This window comes from Berghia stephanieae, chromosome 5, assembly GCF_034508935.2.
Source record: "Berghia stephanieae isolate SIO BIC M18660-M18661 chromosome 5, UCSD_Bste_1.3, whole genome shotgun sequence".
Taxonomy (NCBI): Eukaryota; Metazoa; Mollusca; class Gastropoda; order Nudibranchia; family Aeolidiidae; genus Berghia; species Berghia stephanieae.
In genome coordinates, this window is record NC_088364.1 from 252,462 (window position 1) to 267,456 (window position 14,995).

The window sequence follows — 14,995 nt, forward strand, 5'->3', positions numbered from 1 at the left end:
CTGAATTTAATTTAACGGAGAGTTTATTCTTCTTTACACTTCCAAGGATTAATGAACCAAAAGATTAGAGGGCTTGACTTCACGATTTGTCTTCACTGTCCTCTGAATATAGAGCAGTAAAGTTAGGTGCCCCAAACGTAAACAATAACAAGTTGCTAGTGATTTCCGTTAGGGACCGGAATAATTTACGCACAATATAGGTCTCCCAATTTTGTAGTTTGAGTTGTAGGCAATACACTTTCAGTATTGAAAATATGTTTACATAAAATCTAACAGTTGCAGAAATAATAATATAAGGCTAAATTATTATGAAAATCAGGCTCCGAATAATTCTCGTTTTGTTCACACCAGCGCAATAATTTGCTCTGGTCTAAAAATAGATAGACTGTAACTTTTGATAAATTTTAGAAAATTTTACCTTTTGTTCCATAAAATATCCATATCTAGACATTATTTGATGCATGATCGAGTATTTATGAATATGTGTTTCTTTTGCCACCTAACAGGCAAATTTTAAAGGTTATTTTTTTTCTATTATTTACATTGGAACGTGAGCTGTCAAGACAGGAACATGTGGTTTGCCACGTGCTTCTCGACCTTTGTTTACGTTTGGGGCACCTAACTTTACTGCTATATCAACCCGCCTGACTCTAAAATATAGGCATCTGCCCAGCCCGTATCCAAGTGGATAGCATCACTTCCGGCATGATTTGGTTAAAAAACAGGAAGTTGTTAAATGGAGAAGTTTCACCCGGTTTCTATTTAAGAATAAAGACTGCCTCGAAAGGAAACAGGTAGACATATCTCTTTTCAAAATAATTAATGCGGTCTAACTACATGAAGGTTGAAATTAGGGACCAGATCATAGCGACGAAGAACAAAGAAATTTTAACTCGGAGAAATTCATCAAATATCGCTGTCAAACTCTATACAGGGCCGTGACCCAAACGGTCCTGCCTTAGTTTTAGAGAGGAGTTTCGTAGGGCAGTATTCACTGTCCACAATTTGATTTTTAAAGTTTGGATACTGTCACTGGGGGAGACCTTCCATAAGCTACTTACATCCCAAGTATTCTTGTTCTAGTAGGGGGTTTGGGAGGGGGAAAACTTTTTTTTTAAAAAGTCTCCCCCCTCCCAAACCCCTCTACTGCCTCTCGTGTAGTTGGTTTGGGAAGGGGAGGGGGGGGGGGGAGACTTTAAAAAAGAAAAAAAAAGTTTCCCCCCTCCCACACCCCCTACTAGAACAAGAATACTTGGGATGTAGTAGCTTATGGAAGGTCTCCCGTCACTGGTTTTATGACATTAAAATGTAAGGGAGACATTCCGAAAGCTCCTACATCCCCAGTATTCTTTCAATTTGTATTTTCCACCGTCGATCTTTTGTCAGGCGTTTATTTATTCAATTTGTCATCATTACAGAAGCATTTTAAAAACTCTAGAACAAACCTTGATAGATTTGTGGAAGTTTAAAATTTGCTAATTTGACCATTGTTTTGATTCTCAGCCGCTATTTTGATTTGTGAAGTATTGAAAGGTCGTGCAAAGCAGTCCGAGGGTTTTTTTTTTTCTATTAGGGTTAGCTTGAGATCGGAGGATTTTTTAAAACTATAAGGGTTAGTCGGCAAAGGTGCTAGGGTGTTTTTTATTTTTTCTTGGGGTTAGTTGAGGGAATATTATTTGAGTTGTTTCCCTTTGTACGAGCTTTCAGAAAGCCTCCCAAATGTAAAGATATTTCAACCACAATCGGACTAATGATATTACAAAAGGTCCCCACAAAAGTATAGCTTTAAATTATTAAACAAGTCTGCTAATTTAATTAAATTATAACTTTATTTTTAAAAATAAAGAAAATGTCAAAAATAAAATGAAAAGGTTTTGACAAAAATTCAGTAACATGTAAAGACAATACAATACACACAAACAAATTTTGTATTGTTGTCGTCTCAGGTTTGTTCTTCTGTTTTCTTGTAACAGTATTGCTCTGACTTATTGTGAAGATGTGTAGTGTAGATTCTTTTTCACTCTGTACCGATCACGGCCCAACAAAAATTGAGAACAACCGTGCTTCTCAAATTTATTTTACGTCCAACCCTTTGCACTTTCCTTTTGGATCTGGATAGAGATTTGACCAAACAAGTTCTTAACGGGCATCTTCTATTATCACATTCTTTTATGGAGATGTGATATTACGACATACGTCGCCTTTTAATTTGTCGACCAGCATTTGGTATTTTTATAACACAGTTTTTGGTCTTCTCTGTGTTATATTTAGTTTGTTTCCGAACCGGCCAGTTTCGGCTTTCTCTGTGTTATAGTTTATTGAGACATATACATAGTAACAGATCTGCCTTCTCTTAGACCTGTAAATTCTCAGTCAATTAACTGAAATCAGTCAATTCGTCAAATTCAAATATTTTTAAAAAGGAAAGAAAGAAATGAAGAAAGAAACAATCCATGAATCGTAGTCGAATGACTGTGAAGTAATTAGGAATGTTCCACAGCGCTATGCATAGCTCATGGGCCGTTTATATTAACGATGGATATATTGCCAAGGCTAAGCGACGCTTTTTATAATTGCCATGTCTGAACACACCCCAGTGTATTTTTACACAGCCTTCGTGAAATTATTTTTACACTTTCCAAACCTGTCGTGATCCCAATGGTTGCCAATTTTAACTGAGCCACCGAGCGATAACTTTCATTGTTTCGTCTAAGCCAAAATTGACCACCTTTACTCGGTGGAACCTAAAAGTATGAAATAGTTTAATGCAAACGCCGGAAGTGCGTTAGGAAGACACCCTCAAATCGAAAGTTATATGATTGCTACAAGCACATCTCGATTGCCTCATGTTGTAAACAAACTGGTTGACCGTTTCTTCACTGATTGGGTACCTAATTATTAGAAACAATTGTAAGTAGCCCAATTAATTCCCATGTAAATTCGTTTTCTGCCATTGTTTTGCTCAAGCGAGCTTGCTGTTTACTATTCATTTCGATTCTTTGGATTTTTCTAATACCGAACGAGGAGTTTCAGTGAGGTTCAGTTTCAGTCAATTTTTATAGCGCTCATTTACAGGTCTATTCTCTGCACTGTGATATTATTGATCTCTTTTAGATCGTACTGATATTGCATAAATTTGCCTTCTTTATGCAATGATTTTGGTCACCCATTGACAGACTTACACAGTTCCATAACCTTCATTATTTCTAGCTATTTTCCGGCCCCAAACGTTTTTGACACAGTCAACCCTGCATTGTGCAAAGAAAAGCAAGTGACGATTTGCGGCCTGCCATGGGTTTATATAACCATGGTGAGAAGTATTCATAGGACGACTGAGAGGCATTATCAACACAAGATAGCATAGCCATAGGTTTGAAAAATAACTCATTGTCGCCTTAAGCTAATTTCCCATTGAGACTTAAGCTCGTTTTACAGTAATGTGGCAGATACATTAATGTCAAATGCCTGACAGAATCTCACATCCATTCATCATGGCTGGCACACAAACTCACACATCACAACATACATTAATGTCAAATGCCTGACAGAATCTCACATCCATTCATCATGGCTGGCACACAAACTCACACATCACAACATACATTAATGTCAAATGCCTGACAGAATCTCACATCCATTCATCATGGCTGGCACACAAACTCACACATCACAACATCACTTTTAAAGCTTTTTGTTTTTATACGATTCGTTATCTCAAAATCTCCATAGTGAATAATGATAGCTAGACATCTAACAATTTTCTTCTTGAAGACAGTTTTATTGACCAAAACAGAGAAATAAAGATAAAACACAATGTGGATTTGTCCTAGTCGTGGCCACTCTCCAAACCCCTCATTTAGGCCACTTTGATATGAATATGCCTTAACCTTAAAGAGAAATCTTTTTTGCAAAAAGTTACTTCTATTTAACACGTTTAAACTTTCTTTGCAACTTTTTGATTCTTCACAATTTTGTTCTCTAAAAAAATTATGGTCTTTTTAACTCATTGATTCGGTTCTCGTTGGCCATTTCTTATTGACATTCTTGATGGTCAGTCCTGAAATTAAGCTGTTCTGACAGTCTTAAACAACTTTGATGATGTCCAATGACGTTTATCCATAATTTGACTTCTGCTTAACCGTTGACTATCATCCATACTCTTGGGAAGAATAATTTACATAAATTCATTTAGTTGTCCATTAGAGACGACAATCTCAAACTCCAGGTTCTATCATTATTTACAAACTCTAGTTTGGTTTGATTGAAAAGATTTGTTTTACATCTCGGAACAGTGGACAGGGGTTACAATGAGATATTAAGATGATAATAATAATAATAATAATAATAATAATAATAATAATAATAATAATAATAATAATAATAATAATAATAATAATAAAAATAATAATAATAATAATAATAATAATAATAATAATAATAATAATAATAATAATAATAATAATAATAATAATAATAATAATAATAATAATAATAATAATAATAATAATAATAATAATAATAATAATAATAATAAAAATAATAATTATAATAATAATAATAATAATAATAATAATAATAATAATAATAATAATAATAATAATAATAATAATAATAATCCTTTGTTACTCCTCGGCCGAGTATTGCTCACCAGTCTTGGCTAGGTCAAGCCACGCCAATAAGATAGACCCTGAACTAAACAATGCTTGTCGCATTATTACTGGGACACTGAGACCTACCCCCATACCAGCCATCTATAGACTAGCGGGGATAGCACCACCACACATCCGCAGAGACGCACAGACCAAAGTCCAGAAATACAAACAAGAAAGTGACACCAGACATCCTCTTTATGAGCATAACATCGTGCCAAGGAGACTGAAATCTAGGAAAAGCTTCCTGACAAATGAAGGCATCCACCCAGACCATGCAGCCATTTACAGAGTGCATTCATGGAAAGAATGGGACTACTGCCCAAATGATGCCATTCAGGAACCCAAAGAAGAACTGCCAAGCGGAGTAAATCTCCCCAGGAAAGATTGGTTGACACTGAACCGGGCAAGGTCTAAAGTGGTGAAGACCAAAACAACCTTACAAAAATGGGGACTTTCTTCAGACTGCCGATGTCAAGGTGGACACACGGCTCAAAACATGGACCACATCCTTCACGAGTGCGAACTTGGACCACATATCAGTGATATGGAACTGAGAGGCTGGGCCCCTGAAGCCATCCAATGGATCCACCACTGGCGCGACACGATATGATAATAATAATAATAATGATAATAATAATGATAATAAATCATTTGTATAGCGTGCAAATTCCATGAATTCATGCTCTAAGGCGCTTTACAATAAAACACGAACTCACAAAGGGAAAATAAAATAAAGACTACAGCATTGAAAGCCCAGTTTGAAGAACATGAAACTAAATTAAGCAAAGGCCAATTTAAACAGTTCAGTCTTCAAACTGGACTTGAAAGAGTTAAAAGTTGGAGAGTTTCTGGTTTTGGGGGACAGGGAATTCCAGATTTTTGGAACTGCATTAGAGAAAGATCTGTTGATAGTCATAATGATGAATTTTAGCCCCCTGTTTTGATTTCATAAAAATAATCTCATTGTTATTCACATGAGCCTTAAAGAATTAATATTCCTAACAGATTCTAATAGCAAAATACACCGAGATCTAGTGGCAATTGACAATTTTCAAAACAAAGTCAACCAATCAGATTACATCATGCTGGGTGGGATTCCTGGCCTCCCATAGTGGGCAGGGTGGTACTTGCTATGTCTTCTATCCCACTGTATCTGTTTTCCAATTGCTTTGTCTTTGTCTTGGAATGAGATTACTAAGTTTTGTCCTGAGCTGGCCGGAGTCCTTGGCTGGGAGGGAAACAGTCAAATCTATAGATATAGTTTTGGGAGATGATATTTTTTTTACTTGTAAATCATCTCTCTGATATATACTGTTATTATTTTTTAAACATATGATTCCTCTTGATGGGATCTTGTGCTTGTGTCTGGGTGAGACTTTTGGGGTGAGACTTTGAAAGTGTGCTCTTGGAATCTACATATGTTCTCTATTTCTACAATTTCCCCTATGTCTTACTTTTCCCTCAAGTCCTTTTAATTATATATCTAGAATGTTTTTACTTTCCAATTTTCTTACTGGCGCTTATATAACCTAAATGTGTTGCAAACGCTGTAAAACCCTTAAAAACAAACAAGCAAAACAGATCATGAATTAAGCGTACTCTGAAAAGGTCAAGGTAGTATTACTAATTTGCATAATTTTTATTAAATTCCTCTGATTTAGATTGACGGTAATTGATGGCTAATTTGAGTGGCTAATGTGTTACAAAGTGGCACTTCACTCCAGTGTTATTTTAGGACCAAATTGTATTAATATTATGGGTACAGTGTTGGTTAGTAGGTATGGTTCCTCTCAATGACCAGCCTTGTTGCTATTGTGGTATTCCATCAGTTTAGAGAAATGAATTGAATTTAGGTGCTTGTAAGAATTTTTGAAAACAAAGATTTGGAGAATTTTTTTTTTACTTGATGCCAACTCAATCTCAAGGTCAAGTCCAATATGTACTTATTTGCAGGTCTGAAAACCCAAATTAATATGGGATCATTGTTGTCATGGAAGCACTCTGAAACCAATGAAAAATATTTCCCATTACAACAATGTTAAATCAAGCCCATAATTGTGCCAGTCTATCAGACCTGTAAATATATGCATGCAGGTCAATCCTTATAAAATTTAATTGTGTAAGAAAAATCACAAGACTTTTTTTCAGTTCTGAAAGCATTTATTTCACAATTGAATAGTTCTCAGTGCTCCTGGTAGAGAATAAGGTAAAGGACACGTCTTTTTCAGGTTATTCAGCAGTGATCATGTCCTCCCTCCATGTCTTGAATCCCATCATCTGACATTCTCATTCAATTCTCCTCCATGTCTTTCACCCATGTTATTTTCTTTGGCCATTGACTGTGGGACGCGAAACAATGCAAAAGGACATAAACGAGGAATACAATGGGTCTTACATCAAAACTTGAGGATTTAGATTACACAGATAACATTGGACTATTATCCTATAGATTTCAAGATATATGCCAGAAGACTGAAAGTTTACACATGACTGCAAGCTCAATTGGACTCAAAGTAAACAATAACCGACAGCGTGTTGTTATTTCTCTCCCTAATTGTGTGATTTTTATTGATTTCTAAAACAAAAGTCTGGAATATTTTTATAGTCGTTTTAATAAAGTTTTATTCTATAGATATTGTGATACATATTTCTTAGAAATTCATAAGAGGATTTTTAGATAAAGTAACATTTTAGTGGTGTAGATCCCAGTGTTTGAAGTATTTTATTAGACATCTATTGTTTACTTTTACGTTAAGATTTTTAGTCACGATGTGCCATATCTATTTTTATCCGTATTACGACAACATTTGGCATGACACAGAATCGTCTTGGTATCACGGTAACAATAGCCCCCCTGGCTATGGTGTGTGTGCGGAAAAAAAGGAAAAAAAATATTCAAATAGGTCACAGACCACCGCCCTTTCCTTCTAATCGAGCACTCAAAGTACATAACACACAATGGTGCCCAAGGTCTCTGATCAACATACCAGTCAACGACACTCACAACAACATGCCAATAGAAAACAACACATCAACATATCAACAAAGCACAATGACAACAGCTGATCATTTTGATGGTATGCAGGACTTAAGTAAACATAATGAGAATGTGACTTGTAAAAATAAAACAATAACAGCAACGAGGGGAAGAAGGGTCAATATGAGGCCAAATGAAATAAAAAGAATCAATAACCGTATCAACTCAAATAATAACGCGCCTAATATAGCAAACAGGCAAACTAACAGTGATCAAAATGGTGAACTGGGAAACATGTTTAGAACTATGACCATAAACTTTCAAAACTATTGTTAGACCAATTTTGGAGTATGGCAGCTCGATTTGGGACCCATGTACAAAGAAAAACATCGACACCTTAGAAAACATCCAAAGAAAAACAGCAAGACGCATCACTTTCTCAAGTGCATCTGAAATAACACAACGGATTGGCCTTGAACCTCTGGAAAAGAAGAAAAATAGATATACTTAAATTGTTCCATAAGATCTTCTACAAAAATTCGTGCCTTAAACTTCCAACACCATCAAAGATATCGGCACAAGAACTACGAGGTGACACACAGCAAGAGTAACCATCCCAACATCAAAAACAGACGGCCACCTGTATTCGTTTTTCCCTTCCAATGCCCGACTATGGAAAAGCCTCCCAGCTGAAGTGGCGGATACCGGTTGCCAACATGCCTTCACACGATTGCTAGAGTTCACAACGTGACTTTTTAATCTATGTATTTTATTATTCTTACATCAAAAATCACTTGTTGGCGGCTGTTGCATTTCTTTCTCAATACACAACCCTATCCATCTCTATCTTTTCCATACCCCCTCTTCTTTCTTAAATCACCTTAGTGATAATATAAATGACAGCAGTTGTAAAAAGCAAGCTACATATTATATTATAGTTTTAATTGTTTCTGAAATTCTACAGCAGATAAATTGTATATCCTCAATTGTTTTGGATAGACTGACCACACTTTGATTTTTGGAAGACTTGATACCTGATATTTGATTCATCAAAATGGAAGAACTTGGACAGGAGCCTGATCCAGAGCAAGAAAAGCCAGAGGGCTGTTTTAAAAGGTTTTTTACTGGTATGTAAATACTTGTAATGTACTAAAGTCTTTTCATTTAAGGTACACATCTCTTTTATAAAGTGTATACATACAGGATATCTAAGCAACGATCTTCATCGCAAAAAAAAAATAGACTGAAATAAAAAGAACATAAAAAACACACCTCCTTCATAACCCCTCCCCACCTTGATTTTCCCATCCCAAAATAAAAACAATTTTCATCACTGTGATCCGGTCTTGGGGGAAGGGGTTGGGGGGGGAGGGGGGGGTGAGATTGGAGATTTAAGGAAGGAAGTGTCTTTTGTTTTTAAGATGGACCAATGTCATATAGATGATGGCCCAATGTCATACAGGCTGGGAACTAAACCAAATTCAGTCTAAAATGATGACATGTCAATGAATATCTTTTGTATTATTTACAATTCCCCTGTCTAACTTGCTTGGTTCAGATTTCAGAAAAACTCTCCTTGTTTATAACTCAGAGAAAACGCCTATTATTCACGCACTCATGGCTCAAGGGATTTACCCTGGGGGTGAGATTTTTGCAAGGCAATTTTGGCAATGTAGTCAGCAGATATAACATCATCTTCTATTTATAGATTACCTGTATATCTCTCTCTTATTACTGGAAGGATTTTGGGGAAAAAGGGGCTTTCTAGGAAGGGGCATTTTGAAAAAATTTTTACTAAACAGCTCAATGATATGTGCGAGTAGTTGTTATTGCGATGTCTGATTGGTTGACGTGACTGACTCAAAGTGTATTGTTACTATGATGGATAGTGTAGGGGTTAGCATGGCTCAGTGACTGACTCAAAGTGTATTGTTACTATGATGGATAGTGTAGGGGTTAGCATGGCTCAGTGACTGACTCAAAGTGTATTGTTACTATGATGGATAGTGTAGGGGTTAGCATGGCTCAGTGACTGACTCAAAGTGTATTGTTACTATGATGGATAGTGTCGGGGTTAGCATGGCTCAGTGACTGACTCAAAGTGTATTGTTACTATGATGGATAGTGTAGGGGTTAGCATGGCTCAGTGACTGACTCAAAGTGTATTGTTACTATGATGGATAGTGTAGGGGTTAGCATGGCTCAGTGACTGACTCAAAGTGTATTGTTACTATGATGGATAGTGTAGGGGTTAGCATGGCTCAGTGACTGACTCAAAGTGTATTGTTACTATGATGGATAGTGTAGGGGTTAGCATGGCTCAGTGACTGACTCAAAGTGTATTGTTACTATGATGGATAGTGTAGGGGTTAGCATGGCTCAGTGACTGACTCAAAGTGTATTGTTACTATGATGGATAGTGTAGGGGTTAGCGTGGCTCAGTGACTGACTCAAAGTGTGTTGTTACTATGATGGATAGTGTAGGGGTTAGCATGGCTCAGTGACTGACTCAAAGTGTATTGTTACTATGATGGATAGTGTAGGGGTTAGCGTGGCTCAGTGACTGACTCAAAGTGTATTGTTACTATGATGGATAGTGTAGGGGTTAGCATGGCTCAGTGACTGACTCAAAGTGTATTGTTACTATGATGGATAGTGTAGGGGTTAGCGTGGCTCAGTGACTGACTCAAAGTGTATTGTTACTATGATGGATAGTGTAGGGGTTAGCATGGCTCAGTGACTGACTCAAAGTGTATTGTTACTATGATGGATAGTGTAGGGGTTAGCATGGCTCAGTGACTGACTCAAAGTGTATTGTTACTATGATGGATAGTGTAGGGGTTAGCATGGCTCAGTGACTGACTCAAAGTGTATTGTTACTATGATGGATAGTGTAGGGGTTAGCATGGCTCAGTGACTGACTCAAAGTGTATTGTTACTATGATGGATAGTGTAGGGGTTAGCGTGGCTCAGTGACTGACTCAAAGTGTGTTGTTACTATGATGGATAGTGTAGGGGTTAGCATGGCTCAGTGACTGACTCAAAGTGTATTGTTACTATGATGGATAGTGTAGGGGTTAGCGTGGCTCAGTGACTGACTCAAAGTGTATTGTTACTATGATGGATAGTGTAGGGGTTAGCATGGCTCAGTGACTGACTCAAAGTGTATTGTTACTATGATGGATAGTGTAGGGGTTAGCGTGGCTCAGTGACTGACTCAAAGTGTATTGTTACTATGATGGATAGTGTAGGGGTTAGCATGGCTCAGTGACTGACTCAAAGTGTATTGTTACTATGATGGATAGTGTAGGGGTTAGCATGGCTCAGTGACTGACTCAAAGTGTATTGTTACTATGATGGATAGTGTAGGGGTTAGCATGGCTCAGTGACTGACTCAAAGTGTATTGTTACTATGATGGATAGTGTAGGGGTTAGCATGGCTCAGCAATACGGTCTTTGTAGCGGATTCGATCACTGTGTGGCAAGTCACCTCGCCCTAGCTTAATTTGCGGCGCTGCACTGCGGCTGATGCCTGGGTTATTCCAGTCTTCCCTTGGAATAGACCCTGTAGACAAATTTCTCCTATGGGATGAGTAAAGGGAATTATATATATTTATTTTATTTTATTTAATGAACATAAAGAAAATATAATGCCATCTCTATTTGAGTTATAAAGAGAAAAGTGCCTGAAAAGTAGGAAGAAGCTGAAGCCCCTTTGTCTTTGGCTAGACACATCAATGGTATAGGGATGCTTACATCTATGACATTATACATCCTAGACTAGAATAGCAGTAACATTCTTTGTTTTTAGTCTTTAAAAAAGATGTTATCGATTGGTGTTCACAAGATTTGAATCTACTTTTGTCATTTACGTTTCACCACATTATCTTTGCAAGTAATATCAATGAGTGACTCAATCGTGCTATTATCTGTCTGATCCCTCCATCTATAATGGACAGGGACTGCTGGAACAATTTATTTGTGGAGACATAAGGGAAAGAAGTGCTATACTACATCTTAAACCAAAATGTTGTTATGTTGGTATTGTCACCATTTGTATCTTTGCCATTATGACCAATTTCAGGAAAACCTTCAGATGTCAAAGAAGACCATGAGTTGTTGGCCCAAAAAATGATCAGAGAACTTGTCATATACTTAGTCTTTATAGCCATCGTTTGCACAAGTAAGTCTTCATTTACTTTAAATCTTTTCATCTCTGGGGTTGGAAAGAATTTTGGGTTTGGAAAAGAAATCTATAGAAATGATAAGGTTTGACTTTAAAATAGCCCATTTCACCAAGACAATGTACTAATAATAATAATAATAATAATAATAATAATACTTTATTGCATCCCAAAAAGGAAATTTTTTGTACAGACGTGTTATAATTTACACATAAGATAAAAATACAATGGAAATAGGATGTATATATATAAAAAAGGAGCAGCTCTATAACCAGAGCTGCGCTTTATAATATGAATAATTTCAACACTGTAAAATAGTTAAAACTGTCACTATAAATTGAAAATTGAAAAGATTGCAAAACAAATAAATTAATAAATTAATATTTATATTTTTAAAAAGTAAAAATGAGAAATAATTATATAAAATGATTATTGCTTGTTGTTATAAAGCCTAATACTGGACGGCAGAAAAGATTTTCGGTGTCTCTCTGTTTTCGTTGAAATAGAGAAAGGGCGACCACTTCTTTCTGACATAATAATTGATGGTCTTAGTGGATGATACTGGTCATTTAATATTTTAGTTATTTTATTTATACAAAATTTCTCGTATAAAAGATCTACATCGTCAACATCATTTATATAGCGTTTAATGGATTTTTTAATATTTGAATTTATTTTGTTCCTTTCCACTGCTAAGCAATTGCCTCCCCAAGCTGTTATACAAAATGACAAGACACTTTCGATTACTGCTCTATAAAATAATGTGCAGAGGGTTTTATCTATTCTAAACTGAGAGAGTTTCGATAAAAAATATGTACGTCTGCACATCTTATGCCTAATTATTTTCAAGTGTTCATCCCACTTGAGCCTGTCATCAATCGTTACACCAAGGTATTTGTAGTGAGGAACTCGCTGGACGAATTGGTCCTTTAATTTTAACGGTTCTATCGGTTCCTTCACTCTCCTAAAGTCAATCACTAGCTCCTTTGTCTTGCTTATGTTAAGCTCTAGGTGGTGGGCATCACACCAAGACACAAATCTATCAATTTCTTGCCTATAAGCCACTTCGTTGCCATTTGTTATGAGGCCTTGAAGAGCGGGTCATCTGCAAACTTTATTAAAGGTACACTCAGGTTTTGACTTCTACAGTCATTCGTGTATATTGTGAATAATACAGGGGACAATACACAACCTTGAGGAGCACCAGTATTTGTAGTTATACAGGAAGATTTGTTTTGTCCTAATTGAACATATTGTGCTCTCTCCGTAAGAAATTCGAGCACCCAAGCAATTATATACTTGTTTAAATTCAGACTAGTCAATTTTTGAACAACCAACTGAGGTTGCATTGTATTGAACGCTGAAGAAAAATCTGCAAAAAGCAATCTGCAATAGCTCCTAGCGTGATCTAGATGCCTGTAGATGTTGTTTGTAAACAGCAAAATGGCATCCTCTACGCCACGTCCTGGTTTGTAAGCAAATTGATGACTATCACTCAATGGCATAAACTGATTCCTAATTTTAACAAGAACAAGTTTTTCTAAAGATTTCATGACTATTGAAGTCAGTGCAACAGGTCTGAGATCGTTCATAGTTTCAAGTTTTTCTTTTTTTGGAACAGGAATAATTTTTGAAGTTTTCCAAATTTCAGGGATTGAAACGCATTGGAGGGACCAGTTAAAAATATGTGTATAAATGGGGGAAAGCTGGTGGGCACATTCTTTTAATAGTTTTCCTTTCAATCCATCCGGCCCAGCAGCCTTCCTCTCGTTTAGTTTCGAAAATACGAATCTCGTTTCCTCTTCACTGACCTCAATAGTCATTTCATCTTCCAAAGCCCTGTCTAATTTATGTTTTTCATTTTCAATATCAAATTTGTTTGCTGTGTCGAAACGTGAATAAAATTTATTTAAAGTTTCAATTTCGATATCTTCTGATGTACTTCATTATGTGTCTTCCCCAAGAAGTCTCTTTTTCAATCTTATTTCCATTTCCTACAGTACAAAACTGTACTTGTCACCTGTTAAGCTTCTCTTTTTTTTGGTATGAAAAGCTGTCCCTGCAATCAGCCAGCCACTTAATCAAACCTTAGTTGGTTTGGGAAATGTGTGTCAATTGTATTTTCCAAGGACACAACTCTGAAGCCAAAGATTTTTTTCTTTAGATCATTGTCACCCATCCGCATGCTCAATATAACTTGACTCATGACAAAGGTCAAGACACTGCAGCCCTGAGAAACTGAGGCGACAGAAGATTGCATCACAATGTTGTATCACAAGTCATCAATGAAAACTACTTGATTGGCTGTCAGTGTTCTAGCTTTACCATTGTTAGCATTGTTTTTTGTGAACATTTTGGGTCAATTCATTGTTGAATAAACAAAATATGTAGATATCAACTTTTAGTTAATACATTGCCACCGTTCTATTACGCACGATTCCCTTCAAAATCCTTCATTTATTGCCCCCCAGCAGGCCTCATGGAGTCAGATTTCCATAACATACAGTACGATGCACCTTGCTAGACATCATTTTTTTGTAAAAGCACTCTACAATATCTGTCACTGCCTATAGCCAGGTACTCTTTTGTACCAAAGTCAAGTGGGGAAATGTGTTTAAAATGACACATCCAAGGGCACAATATCACGTCATTTGTTTTTTTTTAAATTTTTTTTTTTGTTTTTTTTTTTGCCATCTTTCTCACCCATCCAATCTTGGACCACAATCAACATTGCTTGCTAGGTAATAAAATGACACAGTTTCCGCTCAAGTGCCTGGTGGTGGAGAAGCAAGAAAAACAGATTGGCACTTATCGGAAATGCTTCATGTGGGACAAGAAAGATGACATAGAGGGTTTTTGTTATTTCTGACCAAATGTCAGAAGTCCGAAATGACCACAATGTGCCATGGTCTATATAGTCGGATATGGATTTACTGGACATTGTTTCAGGGTGATAGGGATTTACTGGACATTGTTTCAGGCTGATAGGGATTTACTGGACATTGTTTCAGGCTGATAGGGATTTACTGGACATTGTTTCAGGGTGATAGGGATTTACTGGACATTGTTTCAGGGTGATAGGGATTTACTGGACATTGTTTCAGGTGATAGGGATTTACTGGACATTGTTTCAGGCTGATAGGGATTTACTGGACATTGTTTCAGGGGTTTGAGTGTGAGGG

The 14,995-nt window shown here is 36.5% G+C and overlaps 1 protein-coding gene across 1 annotated transcript in view; it reads left to right on the forward strand.

Moving 5' to 3' along the window:
- Positions 1-678: 678 nt before the first annotated feature.
- Positions 679-14,995, forward strand: part of LOC144972198 (polycystin-2-like protein 1) — a 60,755-nt gene continuing 46,438 nt past the window's right edge. The window contains exons 1-3 of the mRNA XM_078913215.1: positions 679-794; positions 8,629-8,756; positions 11,714-11,812. Coding sequence (XP_078769341.1) covers positions 8,684-8,756; positions 11,714-11,812 — 172 coding nt within the window. The 5' untranslated portion in view covers positions 679-794; positions 8,629-8,683. The remainder of the gene's footprint in view (positions 795-8,628; positions 8,757-11,713; positions 11,813-14,995) is intronic.